Here is a 27,825-nt window from a genome sequence, read left to right on the forward strand (position 1 = left end):
GTTGTACAGTCTGATAAGATGGTCGAGGGTGAAAGGCATCCCCTCGATCTTGTTCACAAAAAACGGATCAGAATAACGATCCGCCAAAAAGAAAGATGGATTTGGCCTAGGGTTATTTGGTATTGGCGGCAAAAATCAATAACGATAGGGTCGAGGGGGGCCAATGTGAAAGGGTAAGTATACACACTTAAAAACCTTTTCACATAAGTAGTTATATCTTCTTCGGGAGCCGGGATTATCACTTCTATTTTCTCCCAGTTACAATCTTTTCTCAGCTGCTCGAGGTGTCCCTTAGTTATCGAGCACATATACCTCGATTCTAGTTCACATCGACCAGGAACCGATGAGGCTTTATCGACCTTAAAATCGGAGGTAAGAACACACGCCCCGGGAACACACTCCTCAGGCCGTGGTTCCACCGGTATTTTGACGGCGGCAGACTATGAAGAAGAAGCTCTTTCTTTGTGAGGAACGATTTTTGATATTTTCGGCATTTTGGATTTAAAGATCAAAAAGGAAGGAGATAACAAAGATCTGATGTTTTAAAGAAAGATTTTGCAGTAAAAATCACAAAAGAAAATTTTTGCAGTGAAAAATCACAGATTTACAGATGAACTCAGAAAATGCAAGAAAGAACTTTAGAAAATTTGGAGATTGGAGATGTAAATGTGATAAATGGTAAAGAAAGGGGCTATTTATAGATTGAGCAACTTCGGTTCAGTATCAACAGCGGCCAACCATCGTGTGACATGCATCAAATGCCTTGGTAAACTAAACCGACGGGACAGCTATCACGTACGTCATGATCGGGCTCGATGCAAAACATCAGTACATATCTAATCGTACTGTTGGAAAATCATGTCGTTTCTCGCTACATCTTTCCCGAAAAACGAGGGGACTATCTGTATACGGTCAAAACAGAGTTCGGCCTTCGAACGACTGGTCGAGATGGGAATATAATGGACCGAAGAGCGTCTTCATAATATCGGGATAAGATCCGAAGCCAGGTTACCGAGCTTCGAGTTTCAGGGACCGATCAATACCGAGCTCGAAGTCATTATCGAGCTCGAATCCAAAATCGAACTATGATGTGAAGCGACGTTATCGAGCTTAAGAGTCAAAGACCGACCAATACTGAGCCCGAATTAATACCGGGCCCCGAGTCAAAATCGAGCTCGAGTCAATATCGATCCCGGGTCAATATCGAGCTCATAGACAAGAGCCGTTACAGCCGCACTAAGAAAGGGAATCTCGGCGAAAATTAGGGAAAAGCTGATTTATCATGGGTTCCCCACTATGTATTTTTAATTATATCCAAAGTAGGATCTCTACACTATAAGAGGGATGGCTATTATTCCTATAAAGGGGGATCGATCAAGTTATTCATACACTGTAACTAAAATACTGTTGATACATTCCTATACTGGAAGATTATCCTTTGGAGCTTCATACGTTATTTTATCTTGCTTGTTCATAAATTATCATCTTTTTAACTTTGCTTATTTTTCATCCTTTACAGTCAATATTTGATATTTTTATTTCCCTTTACGATTCATGTCAAGTTATACCACGTATCCTTAGAACTACATTCAAATTCAACTCTATCCGTTTTCGGGTAAACATAGAGAAACAAGAAACCTTTCAAAAATTATTTGACTACAAACTTCTACTACCCCCAAACCTCCCTCACCCCCAAAAAGAAAGAAAAAAATAGATTACCAACAGTGTCATTAACCCAAAAAAAAAAGAAGGCAAAGATCATTTTAGCCCACGGCCGAAATTATTTATATCCGGTGTCGCAAAAATATATAAAATCTGTATATTTTTGTATATAACATATATAAATGTATACATGCACAAAAAATATATATTTTTCGGCTATTATTTTGAGAGCGACTATACAGTATCATTTTCCCAACAAAATAACATATAGCCCTTCACACTAAATCAGACTCTTTAATTTAACCAAGAAAGAATGAAATATGACGAGCACTAACAACTACATATCACTGCATGCAACCTTTTGGAAAGTTTTGGCCGACCAAATGGTCCGAGTGTTCCAATTTTGAAGGAACTTTTAACCACACTAAATATCTTTAAGACAAGCAGCATCCAACTTGAGACTTTTAGGGAATCCTTTGGTGAGTTTAGTAGGCGTCTATGAATTTTAGATTGTTTATGATCTGCAAAAAAAGAATCACATAATATGATAGTCAAGCAGTTAGTTCAATTTAAACGTTCAAAAGTACGAGTTCAATAAACTCTAAATTAGCATATCTGTAAAGATAAAGTAAAATTTCTCTGATTCAATGAGGTTTATGATAAGTCTACCTCAGATAACATGGATCTTCCAGTTTTTCATCTAAAGCAATTCGTATTTGCTTGATCGCTTGAATTACTTGCCTTATCTTTTCTAGATTCTTATAATTACATCATTCCAGATGACAATGTAGTTTCTATTAAACTTTAGCAATGTGTGAAGTGTAGCCAATTGTGGTATTTTGATGTACTTGAATAGAGAATATGAAGAAGCACTGAGATTTTTATAGTTTTACAGCTGGTTTGGATGGTGGTATCTATTGTATTGTATTGTATTGTATTGTTACTTTAAATACAATATTTGTTTTGATTGTTATTTAAATTTTAATGTATCATATCGTTAAATCTGTCGTTATATAATGATGAGAAGTGTCACTTTATGTAACGATCGATTTGGTGTGATCGCGTCGTTACCTTGTTTTGTTTTTTCATCTTGACCTTTCTTATTATTAAATAATCCTATTTTATTTATCATTTACCCTACCTTTTTATATAATAATTCTACCTCGTATCTTTTTTTTTCTTTGTAATATTGCAAGTTTATTCTTTATATTATTGGTACATGACATCATAAAACAACGACAAATAATATAATTTATTCAAATAATGTATATATCAAAACGATACAGTACAATACAATACAATACAATACGAAGGTTGTTACTTATTGTATTATATAGTATTGTTACTTTAAATTGTAAACACAGATTTTCAGAAAGCATATCCATATATGTTGATATGATATAAACTTACTTATCTGTGTTCTCTGCCTTTTTCTTTTGGCTATTTCATGGAAAAGATTGCTTTCTGCACTGCAATCAGTTTCTGTGCCCATTAAAAGACAACTATCAGATATTATATCACTCAGTTTTTCCACGACATAAACATTACGAAATTCAAACATTGCAAAGAAAATTTTCAGCTGTACCAGAAAGTGTTCAGCTTTATCAGGATCCTCACAAAGAAATTTTTGCAAGGAGATGAAAGCCATACCTCAATCAGTACCATGTGTCTCGCTGTCAGATCCAATATGAACATTTTTTTTATCTTTGATCAGCTGCAGTTTCTCAATTTCCTCATCTTTCTGAGATATCGTATCCTTAAGAGACACAACCTGGAAGATCAAAAATTACAAGAGACTCCAATTCACACCTTACAAAGTAAAGTCAGTCTGCATATCATATCTCGCAGTTTTCTTGAAAATGCAAAACCAAAAAGATAGGCACAACATATAGGAGAATAGAGCTGCATAACTCTTACGTCGATTGGCTTGTTTCCTCAGCCTTAACCATTTAGGTAATATGACGGAGCATAAAATAGTTTTTCAGTTCTAGCACAGCAATTGAAAATTTCTAATAAGCGTTTAAAGTTAAAAGAACACCTGCTCCATTAAATCTCTTACATCCCTGCCCTCTTTACTACTCCGAGCAGCACCTAGCTCTACTCCAGATACTCTTTCAGCAAACTTTAACGTGCTCATGGTTTCTGAATATGAACCAACTTCAGGATTTAGCTGCACAAACATAAGTGTTTTTGCTTGGCCACCTGTACAACAAAATAAAATAATAAGTGTGCAACAGCCGAGCATGTTAAGTTGCTGCCATATGACCAGGAGGTCACGGGTTCGAGCCGTGGAAACAACGTCTTGCAGAAATGCAGGGTAAGGTTACGTACAATAGACCCTTGTGGTCCGGCCTTTCCCATGACCCTGCGCATAGCAGGAGCTTAGTGCACCGGGCTGCTCTTAACAGCCGAGCACATTAACTGTTGAAATATCTCCAATACTACTTGCTTACAATTCATAAGTACCTAATGAAGTCTGAAGGAGTTGAGTCAGCTTGCTGTTTCTGTAAGGGACATGAGCATTTTTTTGTGCCAAAGCGGAAATGACATCTCCTAGGGCAGATAATGACTTATTTATATGTTGCGCCTCTTTCAGTCTATCTCCTGTCACCTCAGAGCGGTCTACTCTTTCACTTCCAGCGAGATCCACCAAATTAAGACTACTACGCATGGATGAACCACTCTTTATGTCCATCCCACGAACATGAATAGTTACAACGCTGGGCATGTATTGCAGTTAGTTTATTGATGTATACTATAGAAAAGCACTCATGATAAAATAAAAAAAAAGAGAAAGATATGTACTTTAAACTACAAAGTATAGAGATGAACTCTTAAAAGTTATAGATAACCTGTGTGATCGACTGCTTCTTTCATTCAGGGCAGTGGAACCTTTTGCTCGATTTCTTAATCCAATATCCATCAAATCTAAGACATCAGAGGTCCTGTTTACTGGCTGCATGCTCGCTTCAGGAACAGCTAAACCGTTGGGTTGGCAGGCGGATAATATCCCAAGTGTGTGCAAATCAAGGAAAACAGTTAATGAAAATCATGTTATATGCAAGTCGGAGATGGTCTTCTGGTAATTAATTGTAAATGTAAGACAAAGCAGTATCAGCAAAGAGGAAGGAAGGATATTTCTTTTGTGAACTATCACTTGAGAGTAAGTCACGAACTTGTTCGTTATATATTTCTATCATTTGAACTGTAATTTCATATGTGAAGGTGCTCCCTCTCATTTGAGAAATTGTGAAAAGATCATTTAAAGCGCGATAATTGACACCCAAATTCTCCTCAGTCGCTCTGTCTGGGCCAGTCTGGAGGTCAATTTAATTTGACATCAGGAAAGTGAAACAAATATAGTATAAACATATCTAACAGAATTATATACGGAAGTTCTTACCATGGTGTATGTTTTTCCTGATCCAGTCTGACCATAGGCAAATATACATACATTATATCCATCAAGCACGGACTGTATCAAGGGCTGAATATCTGTATAGACCTCAGCTGTAAACGAATTGGAAAGGTGAAATTCATTTTAGAGTTCATTATGCAGAACGCGTAGATAAAAGAATTAATTAAGATCCACAATCAAATGGAGGAATCTGAAAACCTTGTGTTGCAGCTGGACTGTAAACCTTATTAAACTTGAAAGACCTACGGCCTTCCTTTCCTTGTTTGGAAGGATTTACAACAATAAGCTCCCCATTTTCTCCAATGTATTCAACAACTGATTGTTTTTCCTTTTGTCCACGAAGGAATGGCCTAATCCGACAATATACTCTGATATTTCCTAATTGAAAAATAACCATAAGTAAATGAAAAGGACAGGTAATAAATTTCAGTCCTCAATATTATCGCACCTTTTAGCTCCTGCACCTCATTGTGCAGTTTGCGATTCTCAGCAAGGACTGCAGAGTAGTTAGCAGCTGCATGTCCTAGTGCTCTAACTTTTTCACCTGTAATCGAAATTTGATTCTATAAGGTAAATCTATTTAAGTCAATATTTAAACTTGTGCTGATATCTTATACTTGTACTGCAATCAATAAACGACGTTATTATAACACTTCAAGAAGCTGAACTGACCTAGTTGATTGAATCCCTCTGCATAGCTCTTCTGTGTTTTTACAACTTCTTGCCTTATTGACTGAGAAGAAAACCTTAGTTCCTGAACATTATCGAGGTCCAAGTTACACGTGCTACAACACTGACATTTCAGAAAAAAATTAGAAAGAAAAAATAAAGAAAAGAGATCAAGCATACACGAAGTGCGCCTAGCTGGAATTCTGTAAATATTTGGTAAATATGCTCCTTCTTGGTCCAATTCTCCGATTTTGATTGACAAAATGTCTCAAGTTCCTTTATCCTATTTCTTGATTCTGTCAAAAGGCTCGTCGCCTCTTTCAACTTCTCTTCAAGCTCTTGTTGAGATTCTGTAGCCTTTTTTTCCATTTCTAAGGTGTGATGTTCATACGATTTTTTAGCTATTTCCATTTCTTGCTTCAAAGCTGCGATTTCTTGCTTATGATCTTCCTTCTCTTTCAACTCGTACGATTTCTTAGCTATTTCCATTTCTTGCTTCAAAGCTGCGATTTCTTGCTTATGATCTTCCTTCTCTTTCAACTCGTACGGCTTCTTAGCTATTTCCATTTCTTGCTTCAAAGCTGCGATTTCTTGCTTATGATCTTCCTTCTCTTTCAACTCATACGATTTCTTAGCTATTTCCATTTCTTGCTTCAAAGCTGCAATTTCTTGTCTATGATCTTCCTTCTCTTTCAATTCATATGATTTCTTAAATATTTCCATTTCTTGCTTCAAAGCTGTGATTTCTTTCTTATGATTTTCCTTCTCTTTCAATTCATACGATTTCTTAACTATTTCTAGTTCTTGCTTCAAAGCTGCGATTTCTTGATTATGATTTTCCTTCTCTTTCAATTCATATGATTTCTTAACTATTTCTAGCTCTTGCTTCAAAGCTGCGACTTCTTGACCGTGATCATCCTTCTCTTTCGATTCATACGATTTCTTAGCTATTTCCAGCTCTTGCTTCAAAGTCGCAATTTGATCATCCTTCTCTTTCAATCTAGGCACATCCTGCTCCTCGTTTTTCTTTTTCTCCTCCATTTTGTTTTTCTCATTCTGCATGTGATTTCAAAAAGCAAGGAATAGTAAAATTAAAGATTGTTGAGAAGAATGACGACAGCTGAAATTTTTTAAAAGTACCTAGTCTTTGATATCATATCAATCAATAACAAATATTACTTGACACAATTAACGAACAAATTCTAGGCGAAACTTGTAATCATAAGCAAAGAAATTGTTAATCTGAGTAAGTAATGATAATGTCCGCAACCTCTGCACTATTTCCGACAAGCAAAAGCCAACAAATGGGAGAAAGCATAGGTGGTTTAATGCCCAGGATATCAGATTTGTATGATTTATAGAGTTAAAGCACACAAAAGAAGAGGAAATGAAAGGGAGAGAATGCAAGTATATAGCTCAACATACTGAATATTAAGCTAGCAATGCAGCAGAGGAAGCCAAGGAAGGGGAGCCTTGGCGTAACTTGTAAAGTTGTTGCCTTGTGACCAGGAGGTCACAGGTTCGAGCCGTTTAAACAGCGTCGTGCAGAAATGCAGGGTGAGGTTGCGTACAATAGACCCTTGTGGTCCGGCCCTTCCCCGGACCCCGCCCGTAGCGGGAGCTTAGTGCACCGGGCTGCCCTTTTAATGCGGCAGAGGAAGTCAAAGTGGGATTTACCTTAATCTGCTGAAGCTGGTTCATGACAATCTGAAATGGAGAAGAATTGAATGTGTAAAGGTAGAAACTATGGAAGAAGTAAAAACTCAGAGACTTTGGAACTTTTCCTAGATGGTGAAGTCCATAACTACCTGTGTCTCTTCACTAGTTCCAGCTGCAAGGGCTTCTAGGACTCTGATTCTCGACTGGTATTTCTCTTCACGAGTCTTAAATAGATTGTTTTGCTGCTGGCATAGAAAGAAAAATGATATGAACCATATTCACTGAAAAGAGAAATTGAGAAGACAGTAGCTATATATTATACCATTCTAAGATGTTCAGCTTGAGTGGATATCCGACGCTCAATTTCTTGCACCACTTTTCTCAATAGGCATGCTACACGCTGATAATTAGACCAACCAACTAATGTTAGAGCATATTCTTTGTAATGCATTTCATGTAAAACAGAAATTCTATGAATCAATATGTGTATTTCAAGCGCGCACTTGAGGTATCTCGCCATTCTTCCGCTCAATGCTTTCATCAAGAATCCCATTGACAACACTTAGAAGTGACTGTGTTGGGGCAATCTGAAAGCAATAAGAAATGAAATAAAGGAAAATAAGTATAAATTCAAAATCCCAGGTGTAGAATTTATCCAACTAACAAGATAGATTCATTGATAAAAAGGGACTTGTTACTAACATCCAAACTGTTAGATTTCATCATTTCTGAAATCTTTGCAGCAGGAATTTCAGTGTTGCTCCCTTGTTTAAGCTGAAATACTTCATGGAACTTATGTCCGACGTGATGTAATAATGCAGCTGATGGCTCTACAAAGTTGAGAAAGGAAAATTTAACAGTCTGAGAAAGGGAACATGGCTTGTGGAGTTTGGGAAAGTAGTGAGAACAAACAGTTAGATAACTACTTTAACAATGGATTTAACTTTTTAGTACAAAGAAGAGCACAGGACAATTGATGGTTGCAAAGAAAATATCAAACAAATGTATTTGGGAAGAGAATGAAACAACAATACCTGCCATTACAGGGCTTCTCAATGCACGCTGGAATTTTGAATCTGATCCGTTCTTCTGTCGTTCTCCTGGGGATGGAGAAGACTGAGTTCTTGAAAATTCTTCTCTGTATGAAACATCGCCACATCCAAAATTTTCTCCCAACAGTTTCCATCTTCTATTTGCATCAGCTCCAGATTTACCGGATAATACTGTGCTAGAATTGTGTCCTCCATCATTCAGCGTTAATTCTGCCTGAAGAGTTAAAAGGCACTCCACTACTATTTTCATAGAACCCTGGACAATGTATCTGTGTCAAAATATCGAAAACAGAAAATAGATGGCACTTTGATTGCATAAAGTTAAAGAATGATAACACTTTTGTGCATATGGAAAAAGTTAAACAACACAAATGGCCTGCAAAATTAAGACATACAAGCACTTTTGATAATCATAAGTAAACATGAAGTGATCAACATATGTTAGTTAGGACATGAGCACGAGTTTGTAGTCATGCTACTAACCTGTTCCAAGTCTGATGCCTGAAACCTGGGCAATCCCATTTCATCTATAGCTGAAAAAAACCTTTTAATGTTTTCTGAGCCTAACTCCGGAGAGTGTTCTGAACCACCACACTAGAACAAAAATTACAGTTAAATCAACAAAACAAAACCATCCTTACTCCTTCATACTGTAAAATAAAAAATGTTATAAACTACCTCTGGTATAGAACCTGGTTTCAACTTATTCAATAAATGGCATAAGATAGTACCATCAACCAAGAAAGCTCGCAAATCCTCATCAGAAGAATTTATTGGCAAACGCAAGTGAGGAAGAACACTGTTTAACCATTCTACCAATTTTGCCCGTTGCTTAGCTGTAGAAACAACAATTTAGAAGAATTAGCCAGAACAAGAGTTTGATCAGAATCAAATGGAATAAATGTTTTGCCCCTTCAGCCTCACCATTATTACTTGACAAAGGCTCAAAGACGTCCCCAGTACTGTATACGCTTGAGCTGCTCCGTCTACCATAATCTTTGGCAATGCGATCCAGGATGGAATTCATGATAGCGAACTATAGTGCAACATCCGATTCAGAAGCTATCTGCATCGCATAGAAGCAGAAATGCTGAATCAATATATCTATGGGCTAATATAGCAGAAAGAATTGCATCTTGTTCTAAAACTTCTAAGACTAAGCCGTGCAATCCTAAAATGACTACGTATAGTCTCCAAGTGAATAAATGGATCAAGACATATAATGTGTTAATGTAATAGGGGGGAGAGGAAAAATGACAGGAAAAAGGAAAAAGAGTGAGACAGACTTATGAGTGACAAGCATATGCAATCTGCATGTTCCAAAAGCTAATGAGACAATTCAAAAGAATTCAAACTCTCCTAGTAGCTGCCTTCTAGCACATAAATCAAAAATAATTAAAAGAACCAAAACCAAATACTGATTACTCTACATTAACTGCTGCAAGCTGGGTGAAGAAATTGACTAGTTGAATTCTGCAAAACAAAAATTAAAATGAGGTGGTCACACAATCTAACATGATATAGAATAGAGTTCCTGGACTCGTCTCGTCACCAAACATAAGCAAAAAAAAAAAAGTATCACGGACTTGGTGGAAGAAAAAATGACTCGGGGTAACTTGTGAGGTGTACATTGTGTTGGTAATAAACTCAGTAGCGGAGCCAGAATTACCTAGTTACACAGTGTATTTTTTCCAGGAAGGAGTGTCATTTGACACCCCTTCCTATAAGGTGGCTCCGCCACTGAATAAACCCCCTACAGAAATAATATTCACGGTAATAAAAGCGGAATAATAACGTAGCACCGAGATACGATATTCAACAAGAATAAAAGAATGACAACGACACCACAAAGATTTTTACGTGGAAAACCCTTTTGAATAAGAGAAAAAAAACCACGGCCCCGAGAGACAACACTCAAAAGAAATAACCCTCTTTTGATATTCTCACATCACTACAATATCATTCACTCTCTATTTTTCTCGCGGACTATTTTCTTATACCCTGTTTGTGATCACTCTTTCTTTCTCTCGTTGTTGGTGTGTAGAAATGAGAGCCAAAGCTCTCCTTTTATAACCGAAGCCTCACTCTCTGAGGCCTACTATATTTGACAATTTGCACACATTTTTCTTTTTTTTCTTTCTTTCATTTATGGGGATGGACCCCTTTCATTCTTTTTTCTTTATTTCATTTATGGGGACGGACCCCACATTGGTAGAGTTATAATAAATTAAAGGCCAAATAGGTGTACGGCCCCTTAAACTTGGCTCCAGTTTCCATTTTGATACTTTAACTTAATGTTTTTCCTATTGAACACTTCAACCCAAATCTATGTATGCCTATTAAACACAAAAGCTGACATGGCAAGAGAGTTGTAGTTCACCCCCTCTTACGCGCGTGAATTTAATGGTTTTGATATCATTTTTTTTTTTTAAATCAAAATTGACTTTTTAAAAAGAAGAAGAACAACAACAATAAATTTTATTGCCGGAATTAATGTAGATCGCCAGAATTAATAAATTTTATTGCCGGAATAAATTTTATCAAGGTTTTAACATTTACACACCGACCACGAAATAAGTAATAGACAAAACACGAACGAATCTCCGATACCACAACGATGGAAGACCAGAAATGGTGATAAATGTCGCCGATTTTAATGGTAGCCACCGAAATATTAAATGTCTGGTTACTTCTTTCAGTTCTGCTCTTTTATCAGTTAAAACAACAATGAAATAGAATAATAGAGATGAAGAAGGAAAGGAAATGAGCAATGACCGGTGGTTGCTAGAATCGCCGGTGTTCCCCGACAACAGTTGCAGCACCATTTGGATAACTATAAGACATGCTTAAGTTTGCAATACCATTAAGCAAATTATTTTGATCCTTAGGTTCCATTTCGAGTTCTCCACTGCCAAAAAAATCATCGTCCAAATCCCCCACCGGCGTCGGTAACCCGCTAAGATCAAAATCATCCATTAAGCCTGCTAGTAGCTCGTCTTCATCACTTGGAAGCAAGAACCCGACTGGACTTGGCTCAACCTCTTCTAACGGATCTTTAATTTTATCTTCCACTCGGTGGTGGGATTCCATGGAATGTAAAAAAGAAAGGGGGTGGTTGGAAAGAAGGTAACGGTGGGAGGGGGTGTTTAAAATAAATATTTTTTGTTTTCAAAACTTCTTTTTGACTATTTGGGCCCAAATGCCACGTGTCTCCCTCTTATTTGTCATTTTGCTAAGTCATTCATGTGTGAATTACAGGCACCTCATTATTTTTATTGGTTATGAGTAAAGTGTTCAATAGATCACTTTATATAATATTAAAGTGTTCAATAGGAAAAACGCTAAGTTAAAATATCAAAATGGAAACTGGAGCCAAGTTTAAGGGGTGTACACCTATTTGGCCTAAATTAAATGAAAGTTCCATTTGTCTAACAAATTAAACTTTCAGATGAGGTGGTCACAAAATAACCTTGCAATTGCATAAGTAATCAACCATTCTACTGCAATTTATTCAACCAATTGGACGCAATCAGACTATCAGAGAGGTCATTTGCCCAAAATTCAGGACAAAAAGAAGATTAACTCAACTCACTAAACTCTTTCAACGCTATTTCTTTTCCGAGATTCGACTGCATGGAGGTTTACATACAAACGTGGAATCGAGAACACAAAAGTTCCAGAATATGAAAAACAAGCATTATCTAGCATAACACATAAAACATATCCACGAATGAAAATGGCAAAAAATCAGCGTAAGAAGTAGAATTTCAAACAGAAAAAAGGACTGAAATTGTGAAGAAAAGAAGAACCTGTGAAAGTGCGGAAAGGCATAACCTATGCATGTTCTTATTTAGAGAATATCAATGGGAGTAAGCGTCATTTCGTAGTGAGATGTTAGTATTGGAGCTTTCAGTTAGTATTGAATTCCGTGTACCGTTGGTCTTCTGTGGAAGATTGAAAATCTGACCGCTTTCCGTTTAAGTAGGAGATCTCAGGTCCATCTTTTTCCTATTTTTATCTGTTTGATTCAGTGCTGATAGGGGTTCGTTGTATGATCTTAAAAATAAGTAAAGACCTTATGGAGATGTTACTTCTCTGTTTTCACAAGAATTAATTTGTTGGATTTTTCTTTACGGTGTAATTACAAGCGTATTGTTTGATTGCACAAGTGTAATTAAATTTTAAATGAAATAATTATCAAAATTTAAAAGTTAATATAATAAATATATGCCTATAATTTTTTTTATATAAGTATAAATGATATTAGATTTGATATTTAAGATGCATATTTTTCTTGAATATAAATTAATTAGTAATTATATATTTATAACTAATATTGTAAAAATAATTGGTATATATTTTTCAAATTAATAATATTTAGTTTAATAAATTATAAAAACTAAAAATATACGTCTTGTAAGAACATCATGGAATGCATGTTTGATAAGATAAATTAATATTTTTAAATATAATGTCATAACATTATTTAAATATTTGACAAAACTAATCTATAAATTCTAACTAAAAAATGAATAACATGCAATGTTATTTGTGAAATAACAAGTCAATACTACTTAAACAAGTAAAGTGGAACCATAAATATAACACAATTTCAAAATTAAAAAAATAGTTTAACATATGTCAAATTCCAACATATTAAAAATAAGTTTCAATACAACTTAAGATTAGGAAACATAATAAGTTTATAACCTCGTTCAACAATGAAGTTCTACTTTAATGACATTACTCATTATATGTTAAGTTTGGTACTGACTCATTATTTCTAATATTATGGGGTGTAGTTTCAAAAACTAGAATAATAACGCAATTATGCTAAATGAAAAAAATAAAATATACAAGCAATTACATGAAATCAGAAGAAGTAAAGGTAGAGAAACAAAAGATAAATAATGTACAAAGAAAATATATTTAAAAATTAAAAAAGAAATTAAAAAGTAAAATTAAAATAATGGAAATAAAAAGTTATAAAGAAAATAAATTAAAATAAAACAAAAAAAAATTAAAAAAGTAACATTGTAATTACACAATGTAATTACCACCAATTCTCACCTCTCCTTGAGAATTGGAAAGTGTAATTGCACCTCTCCAATTACACTCAATTTCATACTGACCAAGTAATTACTTGACTAGATAAATATGCCAAACCACGTAATTGCATCCAATTACTCCCAAATCCAATTCATAGGTGGCTTTCCAAACATTTTCTTGGAGAGCATTTTCAGCTTTTGACATCTGGATATTGGGTCCATTTGCACACTTTAAGAAACTTCTTTTTCCGGAGCTTTTTGTGCGAGGATTTTTTCAGTAGAAACCACGCGACGTAGCTGCTATTTAGGAATTAGTAACTGCATTCTGAATTTTACTTTTTCAATTTAATTGTTTCATCACAAAAATGTTCTGAATTTTTTTGATTTTTTTTTTTAATTTAAAATTTCATAATAAAATAAATACAAACTAATATCTAAATAGTATCTTGAGAATGGTTATTTGTGCCCCAAATTGTTTTTGTAAGTGGTTCAACTAATCGACCAATTGAAGAGAAACATCATGGCAATATACACAAAAAGTACATGCTCGGAGAAACAATTCAATAGTATGGTGAGAGTTAATAGGAGTTGGGATCATGAAAATAAAGACCATCATAGAAAAGATCAATACTAAGTTGCCTTTTTTTTTTAAAAGGACCCTCACTATATTATAATTGGAATTTTATCTTCTAATCTCTTTTTATGTAAAAGAAAGAGATGAAATTTTAATTAGAATTTCAGTTAAATTAGGTAGGATTTCATCTTGTATAAGAATTGCAAGAAAGAAATTAATCTAATTATGAATATTATATTAAAAGGATTTGTATAAATATTAGACATTTAATGTTAACTGATGAGTTTTCTTCACACAAACATATAAATAATCATGAGATTATGGTCCTTAAAAAGGCTAACAAATGAGTCGTGTGCAATTGTTGTGTATTTTTTCCATCTGAATTCATCATCGTCGCGACCATCTATGTTTGCACAAATGCCATAATTAGGATAATATTCGCATAACTCAAAAAAGTAAGGAAAGAAATGCACGAAATTTAAATACTAAGGAATCAAGATTAATATTTTGTATTTCATAGTGGTCCAATACATTAAAACACTACAACTCAACCAACTTAAAAAGAAAAAATGAAGTCATTTAATTTGATTGTGCGAACATTGCCATATTGGCTGCAATGGATATTCCAAAAGATGATGGTGTAGACGTTGCGCTCTCTCTCTCTTTTGGTGGACATTCTTTAACTATTTATGATAATAGTATTGCTACTGGTTCTTCTATTGCAATTCAAAAGGGTATTATTCTAACTGCTTCTGCTAATAACTGTGGATTGGTGAATGCTACAATATAATGAGGCACGTCCTTAGATTCTCACAGTTGACTCCCTATCACGAAAAAAAAATAGTGGCAATGACCATGCTACAAAATGGGGAATTATATGATGACAGGGCAACTGCCCAACCTTTAGACTTCCTATGTAGCTTATTTCCTTGATATATATTATTATGTATAGTTAAGAGACTGCACAATATCTACCAAGATCATTGCACAACAATGATGTTAAAGGCAAGATTGTGGTGTACATGTGATAATGGTTCGAGACGTGCCCTGCTTGTCTTCACCAAGGTTAACCAAACAAGCTATATATATATGATATAACTCAAAAGAACTATTGTAAGGTGTGATATTGAGCTTCTGGACATCGAGAATACTCCTGATGATTATATGTGCCACCTCAATCGGCAAAATTAATAAAAAGAAAAGTACGAGTTCATAAAAAATATAACATGCAACAAGAAGCTCATTTGTGCGAAAAATTTTGTGGGTGGATCGACTGATCAACCACTTGATGAGAAAGGCTATGAAAATTTGGTGCAAGTTAGGATCATGAAAACAAAGATCATCATAGAATAGATCTATATATCATTATGTTGTAGTTTTCCCAAAAGGGACATCGCTATATTATAATTGGGATTTCATCTCCTAAGATCTTTATTTAATAAAATAAAGAGGTTAGACTTTTACTAGAAAGTCCAGTTAACTTAGGTAGGGTTTCATCTGTATAAGAATTGCAAAAATAAAATTAATATATTACAATAATTTATATGAATATTAGAGATTTATTGTTAATTGGTGCGGTTTGTTCAAAAAAATTAAGTAAATAAGTGAATATGAGATTACAATCCTTTAAAAGACTAACAAATGAGTCACGTGCAAGTATTATGCATTTTTTCACATCCAAAGCCATCACTATTATGAAGTTCCATTTTTACACGAAAAATACTTAATTATGATACTAGATGTGCATAACTCAATAAAGTATGGCAGAAAAATGTAGGACCCTTAAGAACTAAATATAAAATTGATATTTTATATTTTATAGGCCCAAAATATTAGACCTCTATAATTCAACCAACTTAAAAAGAAAAATGGAGTCATCCAATTTGGTTGTGAAGATACCGTCGTAGGTTGTAATGGATATTGCAATAAATGATAGTGTAAACGTGCTCTGTCTCTCTCCCTTGATTGACCTTCTTCTAATATTTTAGATAATAGTATTGATATTTGTTCTTTTGTTATAATTTAGAAGGGTATTATTGTGATCACCTATATTGATAACTGTAACTCAGTCAATACTACAATTGTCTATTTAACAATGCACCTTGAATTCTCATAGTTGGCTTTAGCACCCATGATAGAGAGGTAGTGGCGATGACTATGCTAGAAAATGAGGAAGTATATGATGGCTGAGTCAGTTGTCTAACCTAAAGACTTTCCTTATACCTTATTCCCTTGATATACGTTATCATACATAGTTTGACTGCACAATATCTATCAGGATCGCTGGAAATCATTAATGTTCAAGCTTGTGATGTTTGATAATTGTGCTGAGGCCAGAAACTTTTCAAGGCCAAATAGTAAAGAATGCGGGTAACGTCACCATGATTCTTGTCAATCAAGAAGTCTTTGGCGATATCACTTTTGATGGTATTCATGTCTTTTCGGTTACTAATTTGGATTATACTGAAGAAAAAAAGATTAAAACCTACATTAACTCATCCTCTCTGTGCAAAGAAAGAATTAATTTCAAAGGAAAAAGAACATGGTTTATGGACATAGAGTGTGAATGTTATGTGATAATAATGTAGACAGGACGAAAAGAGAATTAATAGAAGTTAGGGGGTATCTTAGCAATTATCATTAGTTGGTAGTTAGAGGTTGTTAGAATCTATTAGAAGTAGTTACAATAGTTCAGTGTTAGAGAGGGATTACAACTACTTAAAGAAGAATACTTCCGATTGTAAAGACATTGAAGAAGAAATAATACTACTCTCTTTTTCTTTCCCAATCTAAAGTTCATTCTTTGTAAATTGTTCAGGAGCTTTTCTTGCGTTTTGGCTCCTTAGATTTACAGAATTCCTACTCAATCAATTAGGCACATTCCATTTGGTATCAGAGCCTCAGCATCCTTGGCCGGAAAACATGCCAGAAGCGACGAGAAACGGCGAGATGCGTCGAGAAATTGAAGAAATCAGAGAACAATTTAAGGCATTGGGGGAAAACATGATGATGTGATTGGGGAAATTAGACAGCTAATAGCGGCGATGGCGGCGAGTCACCAAGCTCCGGCACCACCAGTGGCGGTCCCTCCAGCTGCAGCTCATGAGAACGATGGGGAGTATCTTGACATAGGTAACCCTAATTACAAATACTCTCGAGTAGAATTTCCTAAGTTCAATGGGAATGACTTAGAGGGGTGGATTTATCGATGTGAACAATTCTTTGAATATGAAGGAACGAGTGAGGAGAAGAAGGTTAGAATAGCAGCTATTAACCTAGAAGGTAGTGCATTGCAATGGCATCGAGCAATGATGAAGGGCCGAGTGGGAAGGGGATTACCCAATTGGAATGACTACCTTAGGGGGTTATACCACAGATTTGACCATACCTTACATGAGGATCCTATGGCAGAGCTAATTAGCTTGAAACAAACAGGGAATGTGCAGGAGTTCTTGGATTCTTTTGATAGGCTGTTAAACCAAGTCGAGTTATCTGAGGAATACTCTATCAGCTGTTTTTTAAAGGGGCTAAAACCAGAAATAGAGGTGCAAGTGAGGATGTTATTTCCATGAATTTTAACAAAGGCCTACAGCTTTGCCAAGTTAGCTGAACATTCACTGAACTTGCAAAGGAATCAGAGGAATTTTAGACCCTTATTACCAACTCCAACTTCTTCTGGGAATTCAAACCCTAGAGGGAACCTACAGATTCAGGGAGCTGCGAGTAGCAGAAGTGTAGAAGGGAACAAATTCCTTAGTTCAAATGGGAAGTCTATAGTGAGGGGATCTAGGAAGCTATCCATAGCTGAAATGGATGAAAGGAGAGCCCAGTGGTTGTGTTTTTGGTACGATGAGAAGTTTGTCCCTGGTCATAATTGCAGGGGAAGGAAGCAAATGTACCTACTAGAAATAGGAGAGGAGGAGGAAGACTGGGATGTTGCTACAAATTTTAGTGAGGAGGAGAATAAAAAGGAATAAGCTCTAAGTCCTCAGATGTCTGTTCATGCACTCGATGGAACAGTGGATTACAGAACAATGAGGGTAAAAGGTGGTGTAAAAGGGAAGATGGTACATGTTTTGATAGACACAAGTTCCACCTATAACTTCATGGACCTGGATGTAGCTAAGAGATTGGGGTGCAAGCTGGAGACTATTCCTCCATTTTCCGTGGCAGTTGCCAATGGCAGCAAGATTCACAGTAGGTACATGAGCAAGGGAATTACATGGAAGATGCAAGGAGTGGAATTCAGAGCTGGCATGTTAGTCATGCCTCTAGGAGGGACAGATGTTGTTTTGGGAATACAGTGGTTAGTCACTCTAGGGGATATAAAATGGAACTTCAGGCAGTTGAAGATGGAGTTCCAGATTGGGGGCAAAAAGGTGTCACTCAGAGATAGTCAGCCAGGTGCTCCTAAGTTGTTAGACAATCACAAGATGCAAAGGTTACAACACAAATCTGGGGAGTTGAGCATGATGATCACAACTTATGTTCAACCAATCAAGGATGAACTTGCTACTTTGAATTCCCAACAAGTGCAGGGTTCTGATGACTTGCAGAAGTTACTGAGCAAACACACTGGTCTCTTTGAAGCACCTAGAGCTTTACCTCCTCACAGAAGTCATGATAACATGATTATACTCAAAGAAGGAACCTCACCTATCAATGTCAGACCTTACAGATATGCTGCTAACCAAAAGGATGAGATAGAAAGAATGATCAAAGAGATGCTGGATTCTGGTGTTATCAGGCCTAGTGTAAGTCTTTATTCCTCACCTATTGTCATGGTCAAAAAGAAAGATGGCACTTGGAGACTTTGTATAGATTATAGACAATTAAATAGCTGTACTGTTAAGGACAAATTTCCAATTCCTGTGATAGAGGAACTGTTAGATGAATTAGGAGGGGCAAAGTTTTTCTCAAAACTAGACTTAAGGTCTGGTTATCACCAGATTAGGATGGCTGACCAAGACATTGAAAAGAAAACTTTTAGATCTCATAATGGACACTATGAGTTTATGGTTATGCCTTTTGACTTAACCAATGCACCCTCCACTTTTCAAAGTTTGATGAACCATATATTCCAACCCTTCCTCAGAAAGTTCATACTTGTGTTCTTTGATGACATTTTAATATACAGCTCTTCTTGGTCATCACACTTAGTACACTTAGAACAAGCTTTCAAAATATTAGAGGATAACAATCTGTTTGTCAAGCTTAGCAAGTGTACATTTGGTCAGACAAGGGTAGAGTACTTGGGCCATATTATCACTCAACAAGGGGTAGCTGCTGACCCAGGGAAGGTGAAGGTAATGGTGGAGTGACATGTGCCCAAAACTGTGAAGGAACTCAGGGGATTTCTGAGTTTAACAGGGTATTATAGGAGGTTTGTAAAAGGGGTATGGTGTGATAGCTAGACCCCTGACTGATCTCCTAAAGAAAGACAAGTTTGAGTGGTCTAAGGCAGCAACTAAAGTATTTGAAGCTCTCAAGATGGCTATGAGTACAACACCAGTGTTGGCACTCCCAAAATTTTCCCAGGAATTCATTATTGAAACTGATGCATGTAGGCATAGAATAGGGGATGTATTGATGCAAGGGGATCATCCTCTAGCTTATTTGAGCAAGGCTTTGCATGATAAACACCAGCACCTCTCAGTATATGAAAAGGAGATGATGGTTATTGTGACCACAGTGGATAAATGGAGACCATACCTCATTGGTAGGCACTTTCTTATTAAGATAGACCACCAGAGCCTCAAGTATCTTTTAGAACATAGAGTATTTACTCCCAGCCAACAGAAATGGGTTGCTAAACTTATGGGGTATGACTACAGCATCATGTACAAGAAAGGAAAGGAGAATGTAGCAGCAGATGCTCTGTCAAGGTTCCCTATGAACAACATTCAACTATTAACTATCTCTACTATTTCCTCAGACTTCCTTGCAAGAGTACTATCATCTTACTCAGGAGATCAACATTTATAGCAGTTAGCGACTCAGCTTCGTCAGAATGCATTAGCCAATCCTATCTATTGGCTAAAAGATGGCATCATATACAGAAAAGGCAAAATAGTGGTTAGACCTGACAAGCTCCTCAGAGATAATATTTTGCATTTCTTTCATGATAGTGTTGTTGGAGGTCATTCAGGGATGGCTGCCACCTTGCACAGAGTTAGTCAAGTCTATTACTGGAAGAAGATGAAGGCATGAGTTTATGAACACATCAAGAGTTGTGACACTTGTCAAAGATGTAAGGGTGAGAATGTGAAGTCCCCAGGCCTGTTACAACCCCTACCCATTTTAGAAAAAGTATTGCAAGATATTAGCTGAGACTTTGTTGAGGGGCTACCTAAGTCTCATAACAAGTCAGTAGTATTGGTGGTTCTTGATAGACTCAGCAAATATGCTCACTTTATCAGTTTGGTTCATCCCTACACTGCCTCAACAGTTTCCCAGGCTTTCCTAGACAATGTGTATATGTTACATGGGTTGCCTCAAACCATAGTGAGAGACAGAGACACTATTTTCTTGAGTAAATTCTGGCAGGTTCTCTTTGAGGCTCAAGGAGTTCACTTGCACCGCTCTACAGCCTATCATCCCCAATCAGATGGGCAAACAGAGGTGGTTAACAAGTGTTTGGAGAGATATTTGACATGCATGTGCAATGATAGACCCAAAGATTGGGTGCACTATCTTCCCTTGACTGAATGGTGATACAACACTACCTATCACTTTGCTATCAAGATGACTTCTTTTGAAGTCCTATATGGCCAAAACCCACATTTCCACCTGCCCTATATTCCCCATAGTTCAATGGTCGACCAAGTTGACAGGAGTCTCCAAACCAGAGAGACTATTATCAGATTACTCAAGCATTACCTCATGTTGGCTCAATCCCGGATGAAGGCTCAAACTGACAAATATAGAACTCCTAGGAGCTTCAGTGTAGGTGATATGGTCTTTGTGAAGATGCAACCATACATGCAAGTTTCCTTGAAAAAACACTCTTATCATAAGCTGAGTCCAAAGTATTTTGGTCCCTTCAAGATCATCAAATGAGTAGGCATTGTGGACTATCAGTTGGATCTTCCTCCACATGCAAAGATTCATCATACATTCCATATTTCTCATAGACTGGTACTGCCCCAGCTATGCCCAATCTGCCTATTTCCCTATCTCCTCATGGGTACATTGTATTGGAGCCTGAAGAGGTTTTGGACAGAAGAGTAATCTCTAAAAACAACAGACAGGTTACACAGATTTTGGTGAAATGGTTCAACTGCCCCACTGAAGATAACACATGGGTCGACTTGCATACCTTGCAACAGTAGTTTCTAAACTTTGTCCTTGAGGACAAGAACTCTTAAGAGGGGGGAAAGTTGTTATGTGATAATAATGTAGACAGGACGAAAAGAGAATTAATAGAAGTTAGAGGGGTATCTTAGCAATTATCATTAGTTGGTAGTTAGAGGTTGTTAGAATCTGTTAGAAGTAGTTAAAATAGTTCAGTGTTAGAGAGGGATTACAACTACTTAAAGAAGAATACTTCCGATTGTAAAGACATTGAAAAAGAAATAATATTACCCCCTTTCTCTTTCCCAATCTAAAGTTCATTCTTTGTAAATTGTTCAGGAGCTTTTCTTGCGTTTTGGCTCCTTAGATTTACAAAATTCCTACTCAATCAATTAGGCACATTTCAGTGAATCATTTTTTTTCCAGAAGCCTAACATGGCAAGTCCAAGTATATTCAAGACTGACATCATTGTCCATAGAGTAAATACTCTTGCTGCATGACCTTTGTCATAGGAGATTAACAAGTGCATATTCGACATTTAATATTATCACAGGTACCTCAAGGTCTTGCCTCTACCTGAATAGCATTGTAACTTTTCCCAAAAGTGTATCCCGAGTTGTAATTAAGAACCGTGATTATAACTATAGATGATCAATCTAACCTCACGGGTTAGCCTATCCTTGATGAAAGGGGACTTCTTGCTGATATCTTTGTCGTTGGTTTCGGCTAAGTGAATCCATCAAAAGCAAGAAATCCAAGGCTTATTTATGATATTCACCATGTACTGTATACGTTCAATACTCGTGTGGCTTTGGTTACGCGTAAAAGAATATTGGATGCATCGTGCGTCAAAGTGTCAACTGTCATTACAAACAGGCATATTTTTTAGGTGGAGCTGAACTATCTTACTTTCTCCATTATACTTGGAGTAGTGAATTAATATTATACATTGATATTATAAATATTAGTGATGAAAAATCTTCATAGTATATTATTTGCATCACCCAAATTAATTCTTCCAATGGTTGAACCTATTAGGCTTCTCTTCACCAACGTGACTCAACAAGGCATATAAATAATATCTTTTATCCAAAATATGAGTTTTGGCAAGAATCAAATTATTGTAAAAGTTGATCGTTGGGCTTCTGGATACCATAATTACTTTATCTTTTAATAATGATAATATGCCATCTCCACTGGAAAACTTAATGCAAAGAAAAATGCGAGTTTTCAGGAAATATAACGTGTAATAAGAAACTCATTTGTGTGAGAAATTTTATGAATTGTTCAACTAATCAACCATTTGATGAGAAAGACCATGACAACTACTAGGATAGATAGTTTAATAGTATGTGTTGGGAAACGTGTCAGGCTAATAGAAAAAAAAAATATTTGAAGGAGAAAAGCAATAAATTGCACAAGACAAGACAAGACAAGACAAGATTTATGTGGTTCGGCAATTTTGCCTACTCCACGACCATACAAATAATAACTCTTTATTAATTGAAAAGAGAAAGAAGAAGTTGAGGAATGATATGCAAATGAAAATGCATACCCCTTTTACAGGCATTTGAATGCCCTTCCAACGTAAGCACTTACATCATAGGAATGTTGATGTAAGCGCATACATCATAAGAATGCCGATGTAAGCGCATATATCATAAGAATGCTGATGTAAGCACTTATATCATAAGTTCATCTTTTTTTTTTATTTTTCTTTCTTTTTTTTTTGTCTACTTTTATTTCTTTCACATACAACAACAGGTTTGCTACTATCAATCTCCCCCTCAAACCTATGTTACATCAAGAAAGAAATTAAAAAAAAAAGATTTGCTATTCTTTGGTGGCGCCTTCATGCTATCAGTCTTGAAGGCTAACTGAGGCAGTGCACAACCTCAGTTTTTCAACACCAATAATTTTGGTCAACATGTCTGACGGGTTCTTTGATCCTAGTATCTTCTGCGGGGAAATAGTTTCTTCACTTATCAATTCTCGGATATGATGATACCTCAATTGGATATGCTTCGATCTTGCATGAAACACTAGATTCTTGGCAAGATGAATTGCACTCTGGCTATCGCTGAAAAGCTCACAATTGTCCTACTCTTTACCTAGCTCTTTAAGAAAATGCTTGAGCCAAATCATCTATTTTCCAGCTTCTGAGATTGTCATATACTCTGCTTCAGTGGTAGATAGAGCAATACTTTTCTGAAGTCTAGACATCCAGCTAATAGCAGTACCACCCAAGGTGAATACATAGCATGTGGTACTTTTTCGACTATCCAGATTGTCGCCTAAATTTGCATCAGCAAAACCTTATAAGATAATATTGCTCATTTTAAAACAAAATGTCATACCTGAGGTGCCTTTGAGATATCGCAATATCCATTTTACACCTTCCCAATGCTCATTTCCTGGATTTGACATATATCTACTAACAACTCCAACTGCATGGGCTATGTCAGTTTAGTGTAAACCATATCATACATCAAACTTCCTACTGCTGAAGCATATGGAACTTTGGACATGTACTTCATTTCTTCATCGGTCTTAGGTGATTGGTCCTTCGACAGATTAAGATAGCTTCCGAGTGGAGTGCTTCTGGTCTTTGCATCATGAAGACTGAACCTGCTTAGTACCTTATGTATGTACTTTTCTTGAGATAATTTTAAGGTTCCTTCATACCTGTTTCTGCTAATCCTAATCCCAAGCATTTGCTTAGCTGGTCCTAAGTCTTTCATTTCAAACTCCTCTGTCAGTTGTTGCTTAACCCTGTTGATCTCATTTATGCTAGATCATGCAATTAGCATATCATCAACGTACAACAGTAAAATGATATAGGATTTATCAAGATTATTGATATAACAACAATGGTCCATCTCACATCGTGTGAAACCATTATTATACATGAATCCATCAAATTTTTTGTACCATTGTTAGGGTGCTTGTTTCAAACCGTACAAACTCTTCTGCAACTTACATACAAGGTTTTCTTTACCAGAAACTTGAAAACCTTCAGGTTGCTTCATGTAGATGTCTTCTTCAAGGTCACCATGCAAGAAAGCAGTTTTAACATCTAGCTGCTCCAAATATAAATTTTATATAGCTACGATACTTAGCACCAACCTGATAGTAGTTAGTTTGACTACAGGAGAGAAGATCTCGGTATAGTCAATCCCTTCTTTTTGCTGAAAGCCTTTTACTACTAATCGTGCTTTGTATCTCTTCTTACCATCATGTTCTTCCTTGACCTTGTACACCCACTTGTTTTGCAATGTCTTCTTTTCTTTTGGTAACTCTATAAATATCCATATTTTATTCTTTTGAAGAGAATTCATCTCTTCTTTCATGGCTAGCTTCCACTTATCAGAGCTTATCACCTGCATTTCTTCAATAAAATGCTCTGGTTCTCCAGCATCAGTCAGAAGTAAATAGTGGAGAGGGAGTTAATCTATCTGGAGCATTCGTGACTCTTTTAGATCTCTTTAATATAGGTTCAAGATTAACTGATCCCGAATTTGATTTCAGATCTGGTTCTCCATCTGATTCTTTCTCTGGTTCTGGCTCTGACTCTAATCCAGATTCGGCTTCTGGTTCGGCATCTTCAATTTCAGATCCAGTTGTAGGCTCTCTAGCCACTTCATTTTATGAGATTTCTTCTAGCTCAACTGTTTCAGATGTTTGTCTGCTAGTTCTGGTTGGTTCTACTTCAAGCTTGTCTTTGTATCACATTTTCATTGAATGTGACATTCATGTGTCTTGGGATCTTTCTATTCTGATCATCCCAAAATCGATAACCAAAATTATCATCACCATAGCCAATAAAGAAACATTTCTTGGCTTTAGGATCAAGCTTATCTCTATCATTAGAGTTTACATGCACATAAGCAACACAACCAAAAAATTTCAGATGTGAAAGAGTTACCTCCTTTCCTGTCCATACCTTCTCATGAATTTTAAAATCCAGCGGTACAAAGGATCCCCTATTTATGAGGTAAGCTGTCGTGTTAATAGCCTCAACCCACAAATACTTCGGCAATCCAGAATGTATTTTCATACTTCTGGCTCGTTCCTTCAGAGTTCTGTTCATCCTCTCAGCAACACCATTTTGTTCCGGTGTTCTAGGAACTGTCTTGATCATTCTGATCCCATTCTCAGAGCAGAATGCTTTAAACTCTTAACTATCATACTTTCCTCCTTTGTCAAACTTCAGACATTTTAACTTTAGAGTTGTCTGATTTTCAAATTCAGTTTTTTATCTTTTAAAGGTAACAAACACATCATATTTATTTTTTAGAAAATAAACTCATACCTTTCTTGTGGAATCATCAATGAAGGTGGCATAATAGCGTGAGCCTCCCAGAGAAGTTACAGGTGTTGGTCCCCACACATCTGTATGCACTAGTTTCAGCTTCTCTTTCTTTGGCGTCCTTCCCACCTTTGAGAAACTAACTCTCTTTTGTTTCCTGTAAATGCAATTTTCGCACAAACCTAATTCAACATGCTTTATAAAATATTTTGGATGCCAACAACTTCATTCCCTTCTCACTCATATGCCCGAGCCTCCGGTGCCATAATGTTGTATCACGACCATGATTAACTGTTGTTATTGTATCTCGCTGTATTGCAGTTGCATATAGTGTTCCCTTCTTGAAGACTCGTGCCACAACTAAATTTCCTTTGGTTATCTTCCACAATCTGTTACCGAATATTGTTGTGTATCATTCACTGTCAATCTGACCCATAAATATCATATTTTTCTTGAGGCCAGGAACATGTCGTACATTTTGCAATTTCCATAGCGTGCCTTGTGAAGTCTTTATATGAACTTCACTTTTCCCGACAATGTCCATAGGTTCGTCGTCTCCTAGATAAACTTTCCCAAATTTTACAGAAGTATAATTATGCAATAATTCTTTGCATGATGTATAATGAAAGGATGCACCTGAGTCCAGAATCCAAGATTCGACTGGACTGTCTGCACAACAAATTAGTGCATCACCAACTTGTTCAGCAATTGCATTTGCCAAATTATCATCCTTGTATTGATCGTTCTTCTTCTTCTTTGGCTCTCTACACTGACTACTATAGTGACCCTTTTTATCGCAATTTCAACACGTAATGTCTTTGCGATTTTTGGACTGCCCTCTTCTCCTTGACTTTGGCCACGACCATGACTTTGTCCTCTTTGGCTGCCTCTCCCCCTGCTTTCAGTATTCAAAGAAGATCTTGGGGAATCATTTGATTCTCTCCGACGAATATTATCGCTTAGAACCAAGTCTCTAATATTATTTAATTTGAGTTTGGTACTTCCCGATGAACTGTTAACTGCAGTTACTGTTGCAGACCAACTCTACGGTAGAGATGATAGTAGAATCAATGCCCTAACTTCGTTATTGAATGTTATATTAACAGAACTCAACTAGGTTAATATTACATTAAACTCATTGATATATTCCATAACAGATTCACCTCCTGTCATCTTTAAGTTGAACAATCGACGCATCAAATAGACTTTATTTGAAGCAGATGGCTTCTCGTACATATTTGATAATGCCTTCATCAGGCCTGCAGTGGTCTTCTCATTAATAATGTTAAACGCTACATTTCGTGTTAGCGTCAAACGAATCACACCAAGAGCTTGACGATCTAATAGATCCCAATCCACTTTGGCCATATTCTCTGGTTTTACCTCGGTCAGAAGTAAGTGTAATATTTTCTAGTACAAATAATCCTCTATTTGTATTTTTCAGAATCCAAAATCTTTGCCATTGAACTTGTCAATCTTAACCTTCCCTTCTTCCGATGTCATTTTTCACAAAAAAAAAAATATGTGAATAGTGCATGTGAATAGTAACAATGATCAATAGTCTCACACTATTCTTGTGAATAGTACCTGCACCAGTACCGTACTTTTCTACCAGAATTACACTGTATGTGCTCTAATACCAGTTATTGGGAAACGTGTCAGGCTAATATAAAGGAAAAATATTTGAAAGAAAAAAGCAATAAATTGCATAAGACAAGACAAGATAAGATTTACGTGGTTCGACAATTTTACCTACTCCACGGCCACACAAAGAATAGCTCTTTATTAATTGAAGAGAGAAGGAAGAAGTTGAGGGATGATATGTAAATGAAAATGCATACCCCTTTTATAGGCATTTGAATGTCCTGCCGCATACATCATAAGAATGCCGATATAAGCGCATACATCATAAGAATGCCGATGTAAGCGCTTACATCATAAGTTCATCTCTTTTTGATTTTTCTTTCTTTTATTTTGTCTACTTTTCTTTCTTTCACACACAACAATAAGTTTTGCTACTATCAGTATGGTTAGAGTTGACACCATGATAGGAAAGACCATCATAGAAACGATGGATCATTCAAGTTACTATTTTCCCCAAAAGTGACCTCATTTCATTAACTTTTTTTTTATAACCGTC

General features: G+C 36.2%; 1 protein-coding gene across 5 annotated transcripts; it reads right to left on the bottom strand.

Moving 5' to 3' along the window:
- Positions 1-1,807: 1,807 nt before the first annotated feature.
- Positions 1,808-12,479, bottom strand: LOC104100917 (kinesin-like protein KIN-14P). 5 transcript variants are annotated; one of them, XR_011412764.1, is made up of 23 exons: positions 12,270-12,474; positions 9,891-9,933; positions 9,385-9,526; positions 9,139-9,296; positions 8,944-9,054; positions 8,443-8,716; positions 8,111-8,238; positions 7,912-7,995; positions 7,731-7,808; positions 7,558-7,650; positions 7,427-7,456; positions 5,930-6,805; positions 5,753-5,834; positions 5,529-5,624; positions 5,279-5,458; positions 5,066-5,172; positions 4,800-4,979; positions 4,515-4,678; positions 4,129-4,382; positions 3,701-3,864; positions 3,313-3,433; positions 3,073-3,144; positions 1,808-2,183 (listed from the first exon to the last, which is right to left on the bottom strand). XR_011412764.1 is itself a non-coding variant. In XM_070191848.1 (22 exons), the coding sequence occupies exons 3-21, from the start codon at positions 9,485-9,487 to the stop codon at positions 3,314-3,316; spliced, it is 3,285 nt and encodes a 1,094-aa protein (XP_070047949.1). In that variant the 5' UTR covers positions 9,488-9,526; positions 9,891-9,933; positions 12,270-12,475; the 3' UTR covers positions 1,808-2,183; position 3,313. The 5 variants fall into 5 exon arrangements, 1 of the variants encoding a protein (XP_070047949.1); XR_011412761.1 differs by having other exon boundaries at positions 7,558-7,653; XR_011412762.1 differs by lacking the exon at positions 9,891-9,933 and having other exon boundaries at positions 7,558-7,653.
- Between the last annotated feature and the right edge of the window lie 15,346 nt (positions 12,480-27,825).

The sequence above is a fragment of the Nicotiana tomentosiformis genome, chromosome 12, assembly GCF_000390325.3.
Source record: "Nicotiana tomentosiformis chromosome 12, ASM39032v3, whole genome shotgun sequence".
Taxonomy (NCBI): domain Eukaryota; kingdom Viridiplantae; phylum Streptophyta; class Magnoliopsida; order Solanales; family Solanaceae; genus Nicotiana; species Nicotiana tomentosiformis.

Bases quoted from the DNA above. Each gene is read 5' to 3' on its own strand.
- LOC104100917 (XM_070191848.1), bottom strand. From the start codon at position 9,487: ATGAATTCCATCCTGGATCGCATTGCCAAAGATTATGGTAGACGGAGC. The intron at 7,996-8,110 runs GTTAGTAACAAG...TATTGCTTTCAG, and splicing joins TGAAATCTAACAGTTTGGAT to ATTGCCCCAACACAGTCACT. The intron at 4,679-4,799 runs TATCCTTCCTTC...GATTTGCACACA, and splicing joins GTGATAGTTCACAAAAGAAA to CTTGGGATATTATCCGCCTG.